The sequence below is a fragment of the Pithys albifrons genome, chromosome 24 (genome assembly GCF_047495875.1).
Source record: "Pithys albifrons albifrons isolate INPA30051 chromosome 24, PitAlb_v1, whole genome shotgun sequence".
Lineage (NCBI taxonomy): Eukaryota > Metazoa > Chordata > Aves > Passeriformes > Thamnophilidae > Pithys > Pithys albifrons.
The window spans coordinates 5,677,406-5,697,964 of record NC_092481.1 but is presented as its reverse complement, the minus strand read 5'-3'; the positions used below and the strand labels follow the sequence as shown (position 1 = coordinate 5,697,964).

General features: G+C 47.3%; 1 protein-coding gene across 3 annotated transcripts; it reads right to left on the bottom strand.

Moving 5' to 3' along the window:
- Positions 1 to 88: 88 nt before the first annotated feature.
- Positions 89 to 17,395, bottom strand: SFPQ (splicing factor proline and glutamine rich). Of its 3 annotated transcripts, XM_071576934.1 has the most exons (13): positions 16,660 to 17,395; positions 14,888 to 15,076; positions 14,492 to 14,793; positions 14,287 to 14,382; positions 12,860 to 13,056; positions 12,496 to 12,580; positions 12,084 to 12,201; positions 11,825 to 11,873; positions 11,624 to 11,745; positions 2,345 to 2,427; positions 1,351 to 1,395; positions 986 to 1,060; positions 89 to 167 (listed from the first exon to the last, which is right to left on the bottom strand). In XM_071576934.1, exons 1-11 carry the CDS (start codon positions 17,284 to 17,286, stop codon positions 1,392 to 1,394), a joined length of 1,872 nt encoding a protein of 623 aa, XP_071433035.1. In that variant the 5' UTR covers positions 17,287 to 17,395; the 3' UTR covers positions 89 to 167; positions 986 to 1,060; positions 1,351 to 1,391. The 3 variants fall into 3 exon arrangements, with proteins under 3 accessions (XP_071433035.1, XP_071433036.1, XP_071433034.1); XM_071576935.1 differs by lacking the exon at positions 2,345 to 2,427; XM_071576933.1 differs by lacking the exons at positions 89 to 167; positions 986 to 1,060; positions 1,351 to 1,395; positions 2,345 to 2,427 and adding an exon at positions 7,707 to 9,015.
- Between the last annotated feature and the right edge of the window lie 3,164 nt (positions 17,396 to 20,559).

Below are 20,559 nucleotides of genomic sequence, written 5' to 3'. Positions count from 1 at the left end.
ACACAAGATCTTGTTTCTCAGACTCTGCCATACCACACTGGACAGATTTGCTTACTCACTGAAGACACTTGAAATAAAACACAAGTCATTTATAAAAATAGTCAAATGTTTTATTTTTAAAATTGTTTGTGTTCCTGGCTCCTCTTCACTGCAGACTTCTTCTTCTTCTGCAGGTACAAAGCATATGATTAGAAAGACTGAAAACACCAGCAGAAACTACATGTCATGACATGGAATCAGCATCACAACAGGCCATGGGCTTGTCAAGTATTATCTAGGACTTTATCACATCAGATTTGAGATTAAATGAACAGAATTCATCTATTTCTAAGATCTGAAATGGCTTTGTGCACTTTCCTATCTCAGGGCCAAGAGCAGCAGTGACAAACTACAGAGGATTCTACAGGAATGGTTTAGTTGTGTATCTCAGCTGTTACTTACCCATGACTTCTGAGTTAAAAACTCAGCATGTTGCTCCTTACACGGGATTTTAAATACCTAAAGTTCCCTCTTGTAGTTTAGTGACAATTAGAGGGAAATGTCATTAATTTCAGCTCTGCAAGTTGGTTTATCTCCCTGAATTGCTATTTGCTCGTGCTCCTGTACATGCTGATTTATACTCCAGGTTATTTTTTAAGTTCAGTGTTGAAATAATTCAGCCAAGTAGCCTTTTAACAAAGTTTAGTTGGGTTAACATCTGAGAAGCAGCTGCTCTAGTCTCCTTTTTCCATGCTGACAATCACCCACCCCATTCTCTGTAGCCTGAGTACAGGAGTGGCCATTTCTTGTCTGACCACCTGCAGCACTCAAGAGGAGTTTATTTGGTGCTGCAGGGCTGAGAGGCCTCAGACAATGGTTACACTTTGGCACTACAGAAGATTTAGAAACTTTATGTAAGATTCAGATTAACCACAAATTTCAGGCAAGAATTACATAATCCACCACAGGGGGATGGGCTACTGAACTCTGGACACCAACTACTTACTTGTCCACCCGTTCCCTTGGTCTCTCCACACACCACTGGGCACCGTGCTGGATGTGCTCATGCTCAGCTCCTCAACTGGAAAAACATTCTCAAGTTATCATACCCACAGTGATTTTGAAATCTTTTGTACAAACCCACGTCTAAAAAGGTATTTTTAACCACTGCTGTCAAGATATGAAGCCCAGATGGAGTCAGGGTGCTCGTGCCCACGGCATGACAGCAGGCACTGAGTTCTACCCTACACATTTAATTTATTCACTCTTTCCAACCTCTCAGTATTCCCCAATTCAAAGGTACTCTGACTGAACATCAAGTGTCCAGAAACCTTTATTAGTTTATCCATTCAGAACAAAAGTGATACTTACTTCCCATGGATGAGCACTCCAGTGTCACTCAGCTTTCATCTTCACCTAAAGGATAACAACTGAAGTTATTGGAGTCACACACAGCAGATCTGGACCATTTCAAAACTAACTTAAAAATAAGCTTTTTAAGATACATGGACTGATTAGTTATGAGGGGAAATTTATCAATTATTCCAAACCATTAAGTGGAAGAATAAGGGGCAGAAATAGGCTAGCTTTAACACTCATCAAGAGCTGAAGAAAAATGCAGGTAGTTGCCTGAAGAACTGCACCTTTGTCTGAGCACAAACCATAACCCCCAGTCTGAGCACAGTGAGGTTTGATTGCAGCCAGAGGTATATTATCCCTTATGTGAAGGCATTAATTTTGTCAGCTACTTCGACTATTTGACCCTATTTGTGTCCTGTAGCAATGCCCTCTGTTCCCTTTCCTGAGGGACTGCAGTGGCCCTGGACTGTAGGAGCCCTTGGGTTCAACAGTCCTACAGGTGTTTCAGAAGCCCAAGGCAGACACTGAGGTTGGCACTGTCACTGCTTTTATCCTCAGCAAGGTCCTTCCCTTCGCGAGACCCCCTTTACTATAGCTGAGGGCAGCCTGCAGTGGTGAGAGCTGGGGATGTGGCCCAAGGCTCTGCACAGCTCCTCTTGGGAGACAGACTACACCTCGGGCTCAGCATGATCTGACCAGGCAGGGACAAGTTCAGGATTAGTGTCCAACCCACCACCTGGGTTTTCTCATGGCCCTCGGGGGGGAGGAGGAGGAGAGTTATGCACGTTTTGTTTTCTCTGCCATAGCAACAAACCCCATGCATAAGGGATACTATATCTTTGTGCATCCTTTGAACACTGCAGATTATTCCCTACTGGCCACGCTCCTCCCAGCCCTCCCCAGTTAGCTCTTCAGTACTGGTGTTCAGAAGCAACATGTATAGAGATGGGGTATTCACAGACCACTGCGGGATTGCACAGCCAAGTCCTAACATGTCAATCATTACCTAGCAGCAATGACACAGGTGGGAGAAGGCCAATCCTCCCGTTTTTCCTTTGCCAGGCAGCAGCTATTTAACAGCCCCACTAGCTGGTATGGAGAGAGAAAAAAAAAATCTGAAGCTAATTAGCTGATTCCAAACTTGCTAGTAGTGGAAGAAGCCAAGTGATTCCCCAGAGCAGTATACTTGGATGCATCCTTCCCAACATGCTCAGCCTCACTGAACATAATGGAACAGAACACTGGCCCTCCTGATCATGTCACTGCAGCTGGCAATGATTAACAGAGACATGCAACCCCATTACTGCTCGAGTCCTAAACTACTCACAGGCCTCAGTGTTTAGCTATGGGGAGAACTGCAAGCAAATCAACACTTTGTATGCTTAGTGTTACAGTAAAGCCCCATCCACGCTGTGCTGTGCTCTCCTGCCAGCACCAGGCCTAGCAGTACAATGTATTCTGACACCACACTTCTGAGCTTCAGGTAAGCTTTTGAGAAAAAATGTTTTTCACACACAGATAAAACCAAGATGAAACACAATGCAAGCACTTGAATGTCATTTCTTGTACCCACTTGTTACAGACTGACCTAGAGCAGACATGACTATTCAGGTTTGCTACCACACCAAGTTTCATTACTGCAGCCAGAGCTGGTCTGAGCCCCGCAGTTCAGTCACAAATTGCTCGTCCAGGAGTGTCAAAAATGTGCTTAAGTTCAAGTACACGGAATGAGGCAGATGTGCCAATAACCCCTCCACGACATTCCTGAAAGTCAAGTATCCAGAACTGGATAACTAGAAAAGCTAAAGTCAGATCTGAGCACTGGTTCAAGATCTCCAATTCAGTTTTGCTACAGAACAGCAGCACAGTGGCTGCCAGGGGATCCCAGTCCCAGGTAAGGGTGAGCCAGCACGGAATGGATCCCAGTCCCAGGTAAAGGCAAAGCCATCACAGGCAGTTAAAAAGACTTCATGACAAGGTTGTCGCTGTGTGACCAGCTGGTGTTGGCTACACTCACTGGGGTGTAACCAAAGACCTGTTGTCATGATCTTAAGGTGCAGCTGCTACTTCAAGTGTTCAGTAGAACATGGAAAGGTGGCTACAGCAGATGGCAAGGCTGTCCAGCAGATCCCTGTTCACCAGCAAGAGTCCTGCCTGGAAGGTAACATAGAAGGGTCCAAAAGTGACAATAATACAAGAAACAGTATGCAAAGCACAACTTTGCAGAACAAGTGGGAAAACACATTACAACACCTGTGAAACAAACTGAGTATCAGACAAGAGTCAGATCATGTGCAGGAACAAGGGACCTTGAAATTCAGGTTCAAGAATAATGCAAAAGAGCTGGAGATCAGCATGCCTGGATGTCTGGCAAGGTAAGCATGTTAATCCTGGAACACTGAAGTCAGTAGTTCTAGTAATGAAGAGTTTAGAATTACATCCCCAAGACTGATGAAAAATGAAATTGAGCATTACACTACCAGGATGACTCTACAAGGCAGAAGGAACAGAATCTCATCGCTGTCAATTAAAGCAGAGGAATCTATCAGGCTTGTCAATCAAAGGCTAAAATAAAGACAACTGCAATATCCAATATAAGCTCTATGAAACTACTCATGGGATATTCATCTAAGCACTCATTTATGTTTTCAAAAATACTCCAGATCAGTCTTAGAGCTGCTTGTTTGAAGTGACTCTCACAAAGTGCACAGGAGGCAAGAGCAGCAGGTATAACACATTCCTATCGAGCCAAGACTCTACACAGGGATGAGCTGCAGATGGGCCACTTTGTCACTACAGAAAGTTTAAACAAGTTCTTTTCTAGGCACAGAGAGCACCCACTCGACTAGTCAAGTGAGTTTAAGATCACATTCCCTCTTCCCCACAGTGCTCATCTAAGAGTATCTTCATTACATCGGAACTAAGAAAAATCCACCCAAGCCAAGTCATATGTACAGAGGAATCGGGTCTGGAAATCCTCAGCTAAGAACCACAGTAAGTTACTTGTTGTCTCTGAAGGAGACAGAGCTCCAAACCAAAACCCACACAGCTTTGATGCAAGCTCAACATACAGGTATGGAGTGCTGCACTGTAATTCCACAGTCAGAAGTGTGATGTCAGAATACCCACAGTATAAGATTACATAGAAAGTCACCAAGTTATATTATATTGCTTGTTACCTACCTGGACGCAGTCGGCAATGAGAATCTTGGAGCAAGCAGGAATACTACATCCGGGTCCTAATGTCCATTGCCATTTGTGGTACTACGTTCCTCACAGTTATGAACTGCAGAAATGCTGGCTAAGTGCAGTTACGTAGCAGGCCACTAGTTTTAAAGTGTAAATTGCAGTCTCAAAACTCCAGCAAGAACCTGCTGCCACAGTAAATGGTTGCCAAGGAGAAGCCAAGAATTTATCTACCACAAAAATACCACAAAATCTCAAAAGAAGTTTCAGTTTCTCATCAGCTGTATAAATTAGTGTAATGTGTCTACACCAGAAGGTAGGATTATTCTATATTAATTTCTGAGAAAGTGCAAAGACATATGTGTAACGATACCAGTTTCTACTTGCTGCAGTTTTCAGAGCTCTAAGTGTCAAAATGGGCTCAATTTTGATAAAACAAACTAAATTGCAACAGCCAATGTCCTCTAAGTCCAGTACAAAAATGTGTTACGTGATCCAGACCATCCAAAACCAGGTCTGTCCAGCAAAGCACTCTTCTGAATGGTTTAAAGATTCAATTACATAAATATGAGTTTATGAAAAAAGTCCAAAACCTCATAGGAACAGATCAAAGGAACGTCACTTTCTTGCCTCCCACATTTGGTAACTTTATCAGATTTCAAAGTTAACATGTTTGCCAGCTTTTAAGAAACCACCTTTAAAGGTCTTGAAGTGAAGTTGGCTAATTCATCATATGCCTGTTTAGTACATGCAAGTCAAAGCAGAACTTGTCTTAGAAATTCTGCTTATGCAGCTAAAACAAAGCCAGATTTAACCAAACTTTCAGATGTTTTGAAAACTGCCAAATCTTTCAATATATTTACTAATCTTGGGTTTGCAACTCAGCTATTTTTAATACCTACTACGTACAAAACAGGGGTACCCAAAGACAAGCTCTGTAAGGTACAAGGACAGCAGCATCCTTCACTCTTCCAAGTTACAGAACTACAAAAGAACATACTTTAGGATATGCACCAGCATCTCTTTTAATAAAGAATGACATGTAATCTGAAAAATAAACTGAAAAAATTAATTTAATGTTCACGTTCAGAATTCCCCACCTCGGACACCTCCAGCTTTTGTGGGTGTCCCACGAACACCCTCCAGCAAACACATGGTTTAAAACTGCTTCAATAACGCAAATTACTGCTCATTTGTAAGCTATCCAATACAAGCACTCCCAAGTAATTGGTCTGCAGTTTAGGAACTGCCAATTTGGAATTTCCTGAAGAGCAATTCATTTTTGTAGCATGTTACCAACGCCCAAACTTTACTGGGTTGTGGGTTGATGGCCCCTGATGAGGCCTGATGGGTTGAGGGAGACCCCCCAGCCCCCTGCAGGGGTGCTCCTGGCTGAGGACAAAGGCTCTCAAACTGGTAAGATTAACAAAGGATGGAGTGTTAAGAAATAGCACAGCCTTCCTTTGCAATATCTTCTATGACTGCTCTAGGATCCACCTCGCCTCAGGCATCTGCATCACCATCACCCCCCCCAACAGATTGACTATTGGTCACAAAACCACATGAAGGAAAAAAAGGTATAAAAAGTGTGGAGTTTAAACTCCAGAGAGAGGGGAAATGCCAGTGTCTCTGTGAGGGGAACTGCTGCAGCTTGTCCTGTCTCCTTCTCCTCATGGAACAATGTGGAGGTGAGGAGACCAGGTGCTTTTTATTTTTCTACACCTTACTTTCTTAACTTTACTTTCTTCCTTTTTAACAGCTACTTTGATTCTTACTTTATAAGCATTTCCTTTACTAACTCTGTTTTGCTACCTTAATACTGATAACAGTAACTTGCTTCACACTTTGCTACTTTATACTGGTTATTGCTTTTTGTTATTCTTACTTTACAAGACCAGCTCTGGTTTACAACTACAGTAACTTCCTTTACTTTCAATGGGCAGTTTCTTTGTCAACATGTGTGTTGATAGGAAGCAGTTCTGTTCTTTCTTTTTGTTTTGTGTTACAGAGAGAGTGGTGTGCAAGGTATTTTGTTGTCCTGTGTTATTGAGAGTGTCTAGATAAGTGTTTTAGGTGGCTGTGGTTTTAGTCAGTAGTTCTTTGCTGCTGGTTTCTGTCTGTTGTGAAAAGGGGATACTTTGCTGTACTGTAACCTGAGTTTGGTGTGTTTGTCTCTGTAGAATGTGTTTGTGCTGGTTTCCTTTGGGCTCTTATTATCAATTAAATACAATCTTGCATTGAACGTTCTCACCAGCAAAGCAGAACCCACAAGAACTGTCACATATTTGTATTAATAAATGTTATTTCGGAGGTGGTTGTGAGAAAAGTTCTTTTCTGGCTATTAAGTGTGGCTTCACATCAGAGGTCAGAAACCCTTCCAACCTGGGGGCTGTCCCGTAGTTGACAGTGTTGGGAACATCAGGCTCTGATTGTCTAGAAGTGCTTATTGCTAATAATTTTCTCCCTGGCTTCAGTGTAGCTTCATTTTAGAACTCAGAACCCCTTCCAACCTTTGTGCTGTCAGTTAAAAGACACAGTGTTGGGTACATAAGGATTTGATTGTCTGGAAGCACTTACAGCTATTAACTTTTAATTAATACAGTTAAGACTAGAAATCTCTGCATTTCTGTCTCCCTCCTCCCTTTCACATGACACTGGGTAAATAAGAAGCGTTCACCAAACAAGCTGAGTCACTCCTTAGTGAGGAGCTTCATGTTCCCAGTGTTGTATCAGCATTTCCCAACCTGCTATTTTGTCTTTTAAGGGGCAGCAGTACTTCAAGAGGCACCATCAGTCAACTGCACTCTAAACCACTGCAATCTGACACTAAAGTTTTATCCACAGAGAAAATTTAGCAGAGAATTTAGAATTAGCCAATGCTTAGCACAAGGAATGGAAAGGTATTGGGAAGATTAACACTACTCACAGCACACTGGTGGCTGGGGATCGTGTGAAGGTACAGCCAAGCAAAGTTTACCTACTTTGTGCCAAGCAGGTTGATGTATCCTGCATTAACACTGAGGTATTGGACACTGGGAAGTCACGTTCCCAGCTCACCTGGTACAAAGGAATAATAATCAAAGCAACTACCTTACCAATGAGTCCAGAATGCTTTGAAATTCTTCTGAGGCTCAATACAATGAACAGTGAGCTACCGAATTCATCAGATCTTCTACAAAAAGAACCTTAAAGGGAGTTTATTTGCACTGTGTAGTATTAACTCTTCAACTCAGATTCAGATACTACTTTTGAAGCATTATCTCCAAACATCAATAATAAAAGAGCGATAACCATCATGCAAGCAAGCTGATTGCTGTGTTTTACATACAGGATTGTAAGATTTGCCCACCAGCTACACGATTTAAAAATAGTTCCTGCAGTCCCCATAACACAAATGATTGTATTCTGAACTAGGCAAATTAGTCCACTGTTAGCATGAGGACATAAGCAAGATCACCTTAATCACTCCAGTAACACTTCTGGTCTTTTTGCCAAGCAATTTCAGGCAGGTGTACAACACTGAGCAAAGGCCAGATCCTGTAATCTCAAGAGAGCTTAAGAGCATATAAATATCACATTAACAATCTTTTAGTTAGGAAGTCAGCCAAAGCATTCTATGAATTTATTTTAAAATAGCCATTGCTAGTCTTCTGCCTAAAGTTTGTAAAAGATTCCCAAGCAGTGACTGCCAGGTTGGCAAGTGCTACCAACCCACCACCCATCAGCCGTAGCTAAAATATGGAATTTGTTACTGCACTGCTTGCAGTGGAGCTTTAAATATTGTATCTTACAGCACTTGCAAGGTTTCCATTTGCTTCATTATTGCAGCACAATTACTGCTCAAAAAAATCTGCACCTACTGCAAAGTTCAGCTACAATTTAACCCAATCTTTAGCTAAAGAGGCATTGTGGGAAGAGATCTCGCTCTTCACTGCAGTTCCACACCCTGGTCTAGTCCAACCTCAACTCAAGGCCCTGGTTACTGTGGCAGGTGTGGTAATTCAGCCTCAATTGTTTAACCACGACTGGCAAGAAGAGTTACTACATTTAGTTTTCTATTTATTTTGAAGCACAGTAAAAAAAAGGTTGGTACACTTTGGGAATTCAGTGGCACAAGGTACACTGCCATCAAGTTAGGGACGTTATACATCAAAAAAACAGCTAAATTTGATTTTGAAACACTGCATTACATAATTAAATTGTACTCGCCCAAACAGACCACTTACAAATATTAGGTCAGTAAGTTTCTAACATCCATAAAAACGTAGCTTTCTTACTAAAATGCAAGAATTAAGAAGTTGGTGTCTAAACAAGACAGACAAAAACAAACTGGAATGAAACTACAGGTCACATCTAAAATCGGGGCTTTTTGTTTGGGGTTTCATATTCTTCTCTCCCTCTACCATATCCTGCTGGTGTTCCAGGCCCCATTCCTCTGGGCCCCTGGCCACCCACGGGCCCCGCACCTCCCTGCCCAAAGCGTTCAGGACGCTATTGGAACAGAATTAACAGTTCATTATAGGTAGTTGATGTCCATGTGTGTTAAGTATATATTTTTAGAAGGTTCCGCAGTCAAGGTTCGTCGATACAATCACCATTGAGTCGATCCACAGGTACCGGGAACATAGAAAGGAAAAAAGGGTAATTTAAAAATTAGTTTATTGTAATACATGCCTTGAGGTATGTTCCCACTTGATGCATTCTCATACATCTGTCACAAAGAACAGATCCTCCCTGCAGTGCTAGAAATGTAAGCATTAGTGCAGATGTGAATTAACAACTTTTCCAAATGAGCTCTAGCAAAATTTTCAACCAAGTTAATGCAAATAGCTTGCAAACTTCTCACCTTTAGTGCAGTAAAAGCTCAGATCACATCACTGTCATTTCCAAAAAGCCTAATCAGAGAACGCAGCTCCAGTTGGCTGAAGCAGGAGCTGACATTCATCACATGTAACAGAATGCCTACTCACCAGGACTGGCATGTGCTGTCTAGAGACCATGTGCTTTTCAAGATGGGGTTAAGACTACGGTCTGCTGACTAAACTGCAGAGGCCTTAGGCAGTACCAAAACTCATTGTGAGCACTACTGCATTGCAAGAAGAAAAAAAAAAGTGAAAAAAGCTACTGACCAGTGCTTTACCTAAACCAACACAACTGCTCGAGCAGAGACTGGCAGTGTTCAAACCCCACATACTCCAGAGCTGCTGCTGCATCAGATGCAAATCATGTTCCAAGCGCTCAGTGTTTCAGTCAGAGCTATGAGGGTTTTGTGCATCCAGGCAGTACCTCCCTCCCCACCCCACCCCTTCACCACAAGCTCTTGGGAAATTCACAACTTCACAGCACTGAAAGGTTTCACACCAAGGTGTAACAGCTATTACTCTGCAATAAAGCAGAGGCTTCAGGTGTTTTTACTAGTACCTCCAGTTGCACGTACTTCATTCAGTTACTGTATTAGTAGGTGTGATCAGCATTCAGTCTACAGAACTTGCACATTATAAGGTCAAAGAGATCTTTAAACTTTCATTTCAACCAAGTTTCCCACTACTGAGTCACAGAACAATGGTAGGTGGTTTGTTACAAAAAGTATCTGCAACTGACAATTCACACTTCCAGCTCCTGACTTCTGAAAGTCACTGTCAACCCTTTCCGGAAAGGAATTTCACAAACATTATTTAGGTTGTTTCTGCCTAATTCACGGCAGCTTCAGCTCATATCCAATTCTGTTAAAAGGTATCCCAATTCTGTTAAAAGGTATCAGTACAGAACTGTGACAGCGCTGTGTGGCAGAGACCCCCAGCCTAAGAAACTCCGGGCAGTTAATCCACCTCGCTGTCACACCTTTTGACCAGATCACATTTCAGGTATTACACAAGTTCAGTGTGCACCTGTACCGTGGTTCAGGAGAAAAATGTACACAGCATCCACCACACACTGCCTAACTGCTCACAGGAAGCTCAGGAACTGCTTCAATATCAGTAGTTTATCGAGATACCTTAAGGCCAACGGCACTGTCTACTGAATCCATGATGCTCTGCAAAGTTACCATTCCAAAGATATGGTTCCCCAAAAATTGTAACAGAAGATACCTGACAAGCTTCTAAGTAGTTCAGCATGTTAAGCCCGAGGCCTAACCCACCCAAAAATCACTGAGTTCAGCTTGTGCTACAGTGTCACCCTTTCAGGAGGGTGAGAGCACTCTGCTATTGCCACCTAAGCCAACGGATTCCCATCCTGCCCATTAAGCATTTCGTTAATTTACATCCATGGTGCTTCAGTGTGGGAACTAAGCAGGCTCCAAGCCCAGTCACACATGTAGTGTGCTAAAAATAGTACAGTTTGGAGACACACCTCAGACCAGGGGAGAGGATGGAGCTTTAACAGGCTCTGTCTTTGTGTCATGCCCAACATGGGAACACACACTGGGCTACCATTCCTTTGGGACACAGGAACCACTTATGGCTACAGTCCAGGATGGCTGGAACATGCCTGAAGCTAAAAACCAGCATTTCTGCTCTTCTACAGCCACATCAGCACAGACTAAAGGATATGCTGTTTACCACTGATTACTTAAGTTAATCTGCTGCTGAAACAGACCTGAATGCAGATTGTGGACTCCACAGCATACCCAGACCAACATGCATCCAGCCTACCTAGGCTTGGAAGGGCCAAAAGAAACAGTGTGACATGTTGGGAAGGAGAACAAAAATCTCTCTTGTCCACCAATACAGAACATCAAATTACTGAAAAGCTATCACATTATGTATTTTATGAAATTTGTAAAGATTCTCTAGAATTTATTAAAAAATCCTTCCAAGCCTAACAGTGACGCAGAATTTCCAAAGTCCAATGAAATCAAGAGTTAATTGCAAATATGCTTAACAGCACATTTGAATTCACTTACAAACAACTCCTGAGTGTGTAAGCTCCCATAAAGGTTAACAGCTACTCTAGTGCTACACACTGCCTGTTAAACACCTGACCAGAGAGCCAGCAGTTAACAGTGACATTTCCACATCCATTCCAACACTGGAGAGAACTCATTCCCAACCACAACAATTCCCTTGTGCTAAGCTAAAGCCCCCACAGGATACGTTACCATGTCACTTCCCATCATAGAACCACTCATGGCTGCTTGGCCAACTCCTGGATTAGCTTCATAACCTATGCCGCCACCACCTCCCAGAGGTGGGAATTTCTGGGCTGGTGTAGCATAAGGATCTAAGGAAGAGAAATATATAATCATATTCTGACAATTTCTGGGTTAACCACATGAAGTAATTAGTTAAAGGTTCTTTACCTCCCATGTTCATTGTGGCAGCACCACCCATTCTCATGTCTCGCTCCCTCTGCATAGAAGAAACAACTTTTAGCAGGACTAATAAACCACCACAATCCAGACTTTCCAGGAGATAAAGCACATGTAGAGCCAACTGCTGCCACTGTCCCTACACACACAGTGCAGCAGCAAACCCAAAGGAAGCCAAACAACCTCGAAAATACATCAACAGAATTCCACAACATGGTAATGCACCCAAAACTGCCATGATTTCACTTACTGGATCCATGTAACCCATTCTACTATAATTCTCTTCCCTCTGTCTCCTCATCTGCTCCTCCATGTCCCGCTGACGGATCATCATCTCCTCCTCCCGCCGGCGACGCTCCTCCTCCTGCCTGGTCACCCCAAAGCAGAGTGTTAAACCCCAGCAGTGGAACACATCTGACATTGATCAACATCATTTGTAACAGCAATTTTAAAGGCACTGAATGGTTACACTTAAGCAAAGAAAACATAATCTATAATGCTCAAATATTTGAGGAGAAACTTACACTGCAGTTCAATTTCACATACACAAACTGAAGCACCAATGGTGTTTCTCGGAAAACAGAAACTTTCACAGGTAAGTCATTGAAAAACAAACAAACAACCCATAAATGTAACTGAAGTCCCATGAAAGCCAAACCAACCTCAGCTGAATTTCCTTGCGTTTCTGCATTTCCTGATTATGGAGCTCTTCCATCCGTCTCAGCTCCTCCTGGCGCCTCATGAGGTCTGCAGGAATGAAGTCTGTGAGCAGCTTTTTCACAAATTCATGTCAGATTTTAGTCAGACTTGGATGAGATCCATGTCAGCTGCACTGTGGCAGACAGGTCCCTTCCAAAGTCACTGTTCTTAACAAGACTCCACTGAAATAAAAAAATCCTACCAGTTGCTCTTTTTTTAACTCAAACTCTCAAGTTCACAGCAGGAAACAAACTTACTCACTACACAGACATATACTCAAACCCACATTTAAAGCAGAAACAAAAGGCAGAATTCAGAACCAATTACCTTGACGCAGGAGGTTTGCCTGATGCTCATGATAAGCATCTTCCATCTCACTTTCAAGTTTGTCCTTGGCATCTTTCATATTTTTTGCCACTTGCTCTCTCTGCTGTTTTTCCATTTCATCTAAAGATTTCCATCTCTGGGAATATTCAAATTCAAAACTGCCAGGCTGAGCAAAACGAGGAGGAGTTTCTCTTTCCCTGCAGAAGGAAAGTGCTCAGAGTGGGCAAACCTGGAAACTCAAGGTCAAAACAAGGTGACAAGCAGAGTAACTGAATTATCAGGGAACATCAAGGGAGCCCTGAAAATACCTGACAACAACAGGATAAAGAACTGGCCATGATGGGAGTGCAGCAAATACGGAGATTTCTGCACTATCAGAGCCAGGTAGATCTTTAGAGTGCTACTGTTTGTTCACCCTCTCTGAACTGCCTTTAGACTCTCCATTGCTGGCAATTCCTCAAACAAGACAGGCCTCTGCCCAAGCAGGCACAGCCACTCAGAGCAGCAGCACACAGAGAAGTGGATTTTTCCAGTGCCAAAGCACTGTGTGTCAAAGGCAAATAACAGCCTTCACTTAAATAGTTCTCAAAATCCCTGAGGGCCAACAGTTTATTTTGTCATCTAAAGAAACTGGAGTCAAACACTCAGTAATTAAGGACACAAAACCATGAAAGTTCAAAGCTTTCCATATATTAGTAATATAAAGTATTCACCATTTTAGGAACACTGCATCAATCCACATTTTTCTCAAAGCTGCCTCTAAACCACTTGTAGTTTTTGATCAAAGCAAGGAATTTTGAGCACTTTCTCAGCCAAACAAGACTGACTGGATCTCCCTCCCTGCTTTCCCTTTCTGGAATCTGGGAAAATACAAAGCTCTTACAACAAACATGTTTAATATACAGATTGTAGCCTAAAAAAACTTCTACTTTGGACAAGACTTCTCTAGACTCCCAACCTTCCTTTATGCCAGTGCTCAGCTCACAAAGCAAATATAAAAGCAACAAGTTTCTATTAATCATGGAATGAGTTAAAATTTTATTTCATGCCTCATTTCAAAGCATGAACATCAAGTTCCCCATGGGATCATCAGCACAAGACGTGCCTTAAGGGAGATCACAGCTCTCAACAATAGGATGAAACGGTTCAAGTCTGATTTTCAAGTTTCCACACACACCAAAACCATCTGTTACTGAGCTGCTGTTTCTTTGCACACAATGTAGGAAACTGCTTGTGTAACACTTGGTGAACACACTCAACCAATAAATATGTTACTTTATAAAAAAATATGAACAAAAAAAGAACTGGAAATACAACTCAAAATTCAAAGCCTGTTTCTGAAAAATTACTCCATCCCCCTGAGAGCCTGGGACAATACCACATAAACCATCAAACAGAGCCTGTTTATAACAAAAGACTGTGCCTACTTTTGATACATGGGATTCTTCTGAGCAAGCTTTTCTGGAAGACCATCTTCGTCATCCAATTGTTCCAGTGGTTCCACAATAACTGGCCTGGGAGTGCTGAACACAAAACACTCATTTTACTTTTCTGTAAGAACCTCCACTCCAAAAAACTAGAAGCCTACAATCCTTATTCAGCTTAAAACAAAAATCCTGGGGAAGTACTTACGTTGTCAACAAAAACACCCCCTCAGTACACCGTTCAAAGGCTTTCCTTGCAGCTGGCTTTGATGCAAACTCAACAATGCCTTTTCCTGTTGATCTACCTCGGTCATCTACAATCACAACAGCTCTTTCCACTGGACCGAACTGGGAAAAAGCTTCCTCCAGCAACTCGTTGGACACGTAGGGCGAGAGGTTCCGCACCGACAGCGCCGCGGCGTGTGTGGCAAAGCGGACACGGAGCTGCCGGCCCCTCATCGGGGTATCGTCCAGCTCCGCCTTCGCAATTTCTGCCAGAGCTCGAGACTCCTGAGGGAAGTTTAAAACCCAGTTTTAGAGAACTAAGTTCACCATCTCTACTTCGTGAGAATGAAACGGACGGACACACAGCAGGAATGCCTACCAATTTAATGAATCCAAAGCCTTTGCCCTTGTTGATAAAAACCTCTCCTGGTTCCCCATATTTGGCGAACAGTCTTTTAAAGTCTTCGTCTGTGATATCAGCAGGCAAATTCCCAACAAACAACCGGCAGCGCTGTGTGTAAGTCTTCTCCCCAGGCCGCCTCAGGAGAGACAGGTTCGCTTTGAACCCCTACAAAGAAGCAGAGGGTTGGAGCCATCTCCGAGTGCTGCACATGGAGCTGCGGGTGCAGCCGCGGACCCCGCGAGGGGACACAAAGCGCAGAACAAGGACGGCCCGGGAATCCCAGGAAACACAAACCACAGTGCTGGGACCGCCCAGGCACCCACGAGGGGACACAAAGCACGAGGGGACACAAAGCACAGCCCCGAGACCGCCCACAGGCGGCACAAACCGCAGCTCAGACCAGCCCAGAGGGGACATAAACCACAGCCCCAGAGACGCCCCTGAGAGAGCACAAATCGCATCCTCAGAGACCTCCCTGAGGAGACACAAACCGCAGCTCAGATCAGCCCAGCGGGGGCACAAACCACAGCTCCAGGACCGCCTAGAGGGGGAACAAACCCACCCCGAGATCTCGCTGAGGGGACACAAACCACAGCTCAGACCCAGCCCAGAAGGAGCACAAACCAGCTCCGGGACCGCCCAAAGGGGACACAAACTGTAACCCCAGAGACCTCCCTAAGGGGACACAAACCGCAGCTCAGAGTCGCCCAGAGGGGGCACACACCGCGCCCGGGCCCACACCGCAACTCACAGGGGGCACAAACCGCAGCCCAGACCCACCCAAAGAGAACACAAACGGCAGCCCAGACCGCCCCAAGGGGGCACACACCGCAGCCCAGACCAGCCCAGAAGGGGCACACACCGGAGTTCAGAGGGGGCACACACCGGAGTTCAGAGGGGGCACACACCGGAGCCCAGACCAGCCCAGAGGGGGCACACACCGCAGCTCAAACTCGTCCAGAGGGGGCACACACCACGCCCGGGCCCGCTCAGAGGGGGCACAAACCGCAGCTCAGAGGGGGAACACCCCGCGCCCGGGCCCACTCAGAGGGGGCACAAAACACAGCCCAGACCCGCCCAGAGGAGCCCCCACGGCGCCCGGGCTCGCTCAAAGGGGGCACAAACCGCGCCCGGGCCCGCTCAAAGGGGGCACAAACCGCAGCTCACAGGGGGCCCCCACCGCGCCCAGGCTCGCTCAGAGGGGGCACAAACCGCAGATGAGAGGGGGCACAAACCGCGCCCGGGCCCGCTCAGAGGGGGCACAAACCGCAGATGAGAGGGGGCACAAACCGCGCCCGGGCCCGCTCAGAGGGGGCACAAACCGCAGCTGAGAGGGAGCACAGACCGCGCCCGGGCTCGCTCAGAGGGGGCACAAACCGCAGCTGAGAGGGAGCACAAACCGCGCCCGGGCCCGCTGAGACGGGGCACAAACCGCAGCTGAGAGGGGGCCCCCACCGCGCCCGGGCCCGCTGAGAGGGGGCACAAACCGCAGCTCAGAGGGGGCACAATCCGCAGCTCAGAGGGGGCACAAACCGCAGCTCAGAGGGGGCACAAACCGCAGCTCAGAGGGGGCACAAACCGCAGCTCACAGGGGGCACAAACCGCAGCTCACAGGGGGCCCCCACCGCGCCCGGGCCCGCTCGGCGCCGCCGTCCCCTCCCGCTCCTCCCCTCAAGATGGCGGCGCGGGCGCGCGGAGCCGCCGCCATCTTGTGCCTGAGGGAGGCGTGTGGGGGGGCCGTGACTCACCTCGTCCGAGAGCTTCTCCCCGCGCTCCGCCGAGCCCTGCTGCGCCCCGAGGCTCTGCTGGCCCTGGTGCTGCTGCCCGCGGCCCCGAGGCTCCCCGCCCGGCCCGCCGCGGTGCCCCGGGCCACCCTTGTGCGGCCCTTGCGGCGGGCCGCCCGGCCCCTTGGGGCCGCCGCCGGGAGACTGTCCTTGTCCTTTCTTGGGGCCGCCGGCCGGCGTGGGGCTGGGGCTGGGCTTGGACTGCTGCTGCGGGCCGGAGGGAGACGAGGAGGGCGCCGACACCGGCGGCTGCTGCGGCGGCTGCTGCCCCGCGGGCAGCGCGGAGGATGGAGGCGCTCCAGCCTGGCTGCCGGTGGGTCCCGCGGTGGTGGCGGCGGCGGCTGAAGAGGACGAAGAAGGCGGAGCCGACGTGGATGTGGGAGGCTTCGGAGGTTCAGGCTTCGGGCCGCCGCCCGGCGGGCCCCCCGGGCCCTGCGGGCCGCCCGCCATAGGCCCGCGGTTCTGCCCCATGCCCATGCCGGGCGGCGGCGAGCGGAAATCGTGGTTGGGGCCGCCGCGGCCGCCGCCACCGCCGCGCCGGTGGAAGCCGCCACCACCGCCGCCACGGCTACGGAAGCGATCCCGCGACATGCTGGCGCGGAGCGAGGAGGAGGAGGACAGGAGAGAGCGCGCTCCGGCCGCGGCGGCTGCTGGTGCTCAGCGCCCGCTGCGCAAAATGGCGGCGAACTGAACGGCCTCGCCGCCGCCTTTGTCCGCCCCTAATATACTATCCCCGCCCCCGGAAACCGCCCCTCCTCCCGGGCAGCCAATCAGCCGCCTCGGCCGTGATGACAGACAGGTAAAACCACCAATAGTGTAACGCTGTTCACGAACTCTTTGATCTCATTGGTAACCAACCTGCCCTGGGCCCATTGGCGCGTTTGGCCGCCGACGTTGGCACGGGACGGTCCGTTAACCTCCCGCGCGCTGATTGGGCGGTTTGAGCAGCGGGAGGAGGAGCCACGAGGAGATCGCGGGTTGTGATTGGCTGGCTCGACTGTCAGTCAGGCGGACCCCGCGGCTTGGCCCCGCCCCCGCGGCCCTCAGAGCGCCCTCAGACGCGGCTGGGCTGCGAAAGCTGCAAATAAACGTATTTTCTATTATATTTCGCTGCTTCAGCGCCGCCAGAGCCTTCCCTTCTGCTTTGAGAGCCAATTTGAGGTTGAAAAATGTCAGATTTATACGTTCAAGGGTGGTAGTGGAGCCCCAGCCAAATTTTGCATGAAAAGACAGGCAGTGAAGCACCAAAAATGAAGGCTGAGCTGTGAACAGCAATTCAGACGGCCTGGGAATGCAGGACACAGCTTGGTGCTGATAAAAAGTGAGCGCCAGTTCCCCACTACCTACACAGAGGGAAGAAAAAGGAGCTGGAGGAGTCCATAGTGGTCACAGTCCTGCTATTCCATTCTCTTAATTAATACAGAAAACTGGTATAAAGTACATTCCACCTCTTTAATGTCCTTGCTTGCCACGCTGGTGACACAATGTGACACCAACTCGATACTTTCAGGGCGTTTTCAATCCGTGGCTCTCTTGACATCCAAGGGATGTTTCACACTCAGTTTCAGGTCTGGGGAACAAAACCAAAACCCTGCGTGAAAGGCAAACCAAAGTTATTGCTGTTTGCACGTAACTGTTGTAATTATTGATCTAATTCTTCACAGGGGCGTGGGGTGGTTGGGATGGAAGGGAATCTGTGCTGGGGCCTCCCCACCCTCACAGGGAAGGATTTCCTCCCAATATCCCACCTATCCCTGCCCTCTGGCAGTGGGAAGCCATTCCCCTTGTCCTGTGACTCAAACCCTTGTCCAAAGTCCCTCTTGTATCTCCTTTCAGGTCCTGGAAGGGACAATTAGGTCACCCTGGAGCCTTCTCTTCTCCAGGCTGAGCAATCCCAACTCTCTCAGGCTTTCTTAGATCATAGGATGGATTGGGTTGGAAAAGACCTCCGAGATCAGCAAGTCCAACCCTTGATCCAACCCCACTGTGATCACCAGCCCAGGGCACAGAGTGCCCTGGGCTGGTGATCACAGTGGGGCTGGATCAAGACGTGGTGGATTCTCACAGTGGGGTTGGATCAAGACATGGTGGATTCTCACAGTGGGGCTGGATCAAGACATGGTGGATTCTCACTCAGTGCCACATCCATAGAATTACAGAATGGATTGGGTTGAAAAAGACCTCTGAGATCATCAAGTCCAACCCTTGGTCCAACTCCAGTCCCTTTACCAGATCATGGCACTCAGTGTCACGGCCAAGCTCAGTTGAAAAACCTCCAGGGATGGGGAATCCACCCTCTCTCTGGGCAGCCCATTCCAATCCCTGAGCACTCTCTCTGCAAAGAATTTCTACCTGATCTCCAACTTCAATTTCCCCTGGCAGAGCTTGAGCCCATCGTGCCCCCTTGTCCTATTGCTGAGTGCCTGGGAGAAGAGACCAACCCCCACCTGGCCAGAACTTCCCTTCAGGCAGTTCCAGACAGTGCTGAGGTCACCTCTGAGCCTCCTCTTCTCCAGGCTGAACACCCCCAGCTCCCTCAGCCTCTCCCCACAGCACTTGTGCTCCAGTCCCTTCTCCAGCCTCGTTGCTCTTCTCTTCTCACTTGGGTTGGAAGAGACCTCTGAGATCATCAAGTCCAACCCTTGGTCCAACTCCAGTCCCTTTACCAGATCATGGCATGTCCAAGCTCAGTTTAAAAACCTTCAGGGATGGGGAATCCACCCCCTCTCTGGGCAGCCCATTCCAATCCCTGAGCACTCTCTCTGCAAAGAATTTCTACCTGATCTCCAACTTCAATTTCCCCTGGCAGAGCTTGAGCCCATCGTGCCCCCTTGTCCTATTGCTGAGTGCCTGGGAGAAGAGACCAACCCCCAGCTGGCCAGAACTTCCCCTTTCCTTACAGTAGAGGAAGAAAATTAATTCCCCCCCGGGTTTACATCTTTTTAATAAAAACGAGCCATAGGTTGGTTCTGTTCCCAAATCAGTGTTGCTGCAGGACTTTGGCCACGTCCAAGCTCTGCAGAATGGAAGCCCCAAGTTGCTGTAAAATGGATTCTCGGCCGCTGCCAGCAGTGAGTGTTTCCACCACGAGGTGTCTCAGAGGTTAAAGCACTGGAAGAACAAGTTCGGGATTGGTTCTTATCACACACAAACATCTGGCATCGCCTGGCTGTGCCACCTGGTTCTGCCTGCCCAGGAAACAACAAAAAATATTGAGTGTAAAAGGGTTGGTTTGGCCTTTGTTGTGTCCTAAGTATGGGAGAACTTGATTTTATGGAGCTACAAAATTTTTAGCATCCTTTGAAAGAAATAAAGAGCATAAAATTACTCCTAATCCTGGAAAAAATCTGTACAACACAAATCAGTACATCAAAAAAAGGGAGGGGCAGGCACTGATCTCTGCTCTCTGGTGACCAGCAATAGGACGTGAGGGAACAGCTGGAGCTCTGCCAGGGCAGGGTTAGGTGGGATTTCAGGAAAAGGTTCTTCTCCAGAGGGTGGTGGGCACTGACCAGGCTCCCCAGGGTTTGGGCACAGCCCCAAGCCTGCCAGAGCTCCAGGAGGGTTTGGATGATCCTCTGGGAGACAGGGTGGGATTGTTGGGGATGATCCTGTGCAGGGCCAGGAGCTGGACTGGTTGATCCTTGGGCAGCCAACTCAGATATTCTACAATTCTCTGACAAATCCACACAATAAAAGTCTGTAGAATTTATCTGAAGTCCACGAGGTGGCTTTGAATTTCCACGGATCTGGATAAGATTCCATGTTTTGCAGCTGCAATCTGAGTATTTATTCTGGGCTTCAAGTCAAAGGAACGTTAATGTCTGAGGAGGACTTGACATGAAAACGACCTCTGGTAACAAT

What these genes read in the sequence shown, in the direction of transcription:
- SFPQ (XM_071576933.1), bottom strand. Translation starts at nt 17,286, where the DNA reads ATGTCGCGGGATCGCTTCCGTAGCCGTGGCGGCGGTGGTGGCGGCTTC. An exon ending in GCTTTGGATTCATTAAATTG is followed by an intron (nt 14,794 to 14,887) that starts GTAGGCATTCCT and finishes AACTTCCCTCAG; the next exon opens with GAGTCTCGAGCTCTGGCAGA. An exon ending in GAATGGGTTACATGGATCCA is followed by an intron (nt 11,874 to 12,083) that starts GTAAGTGAAATC and finishes TCTTCTATGCAG; the next exon opens with AGGGAGCGAGACATGAGAAT.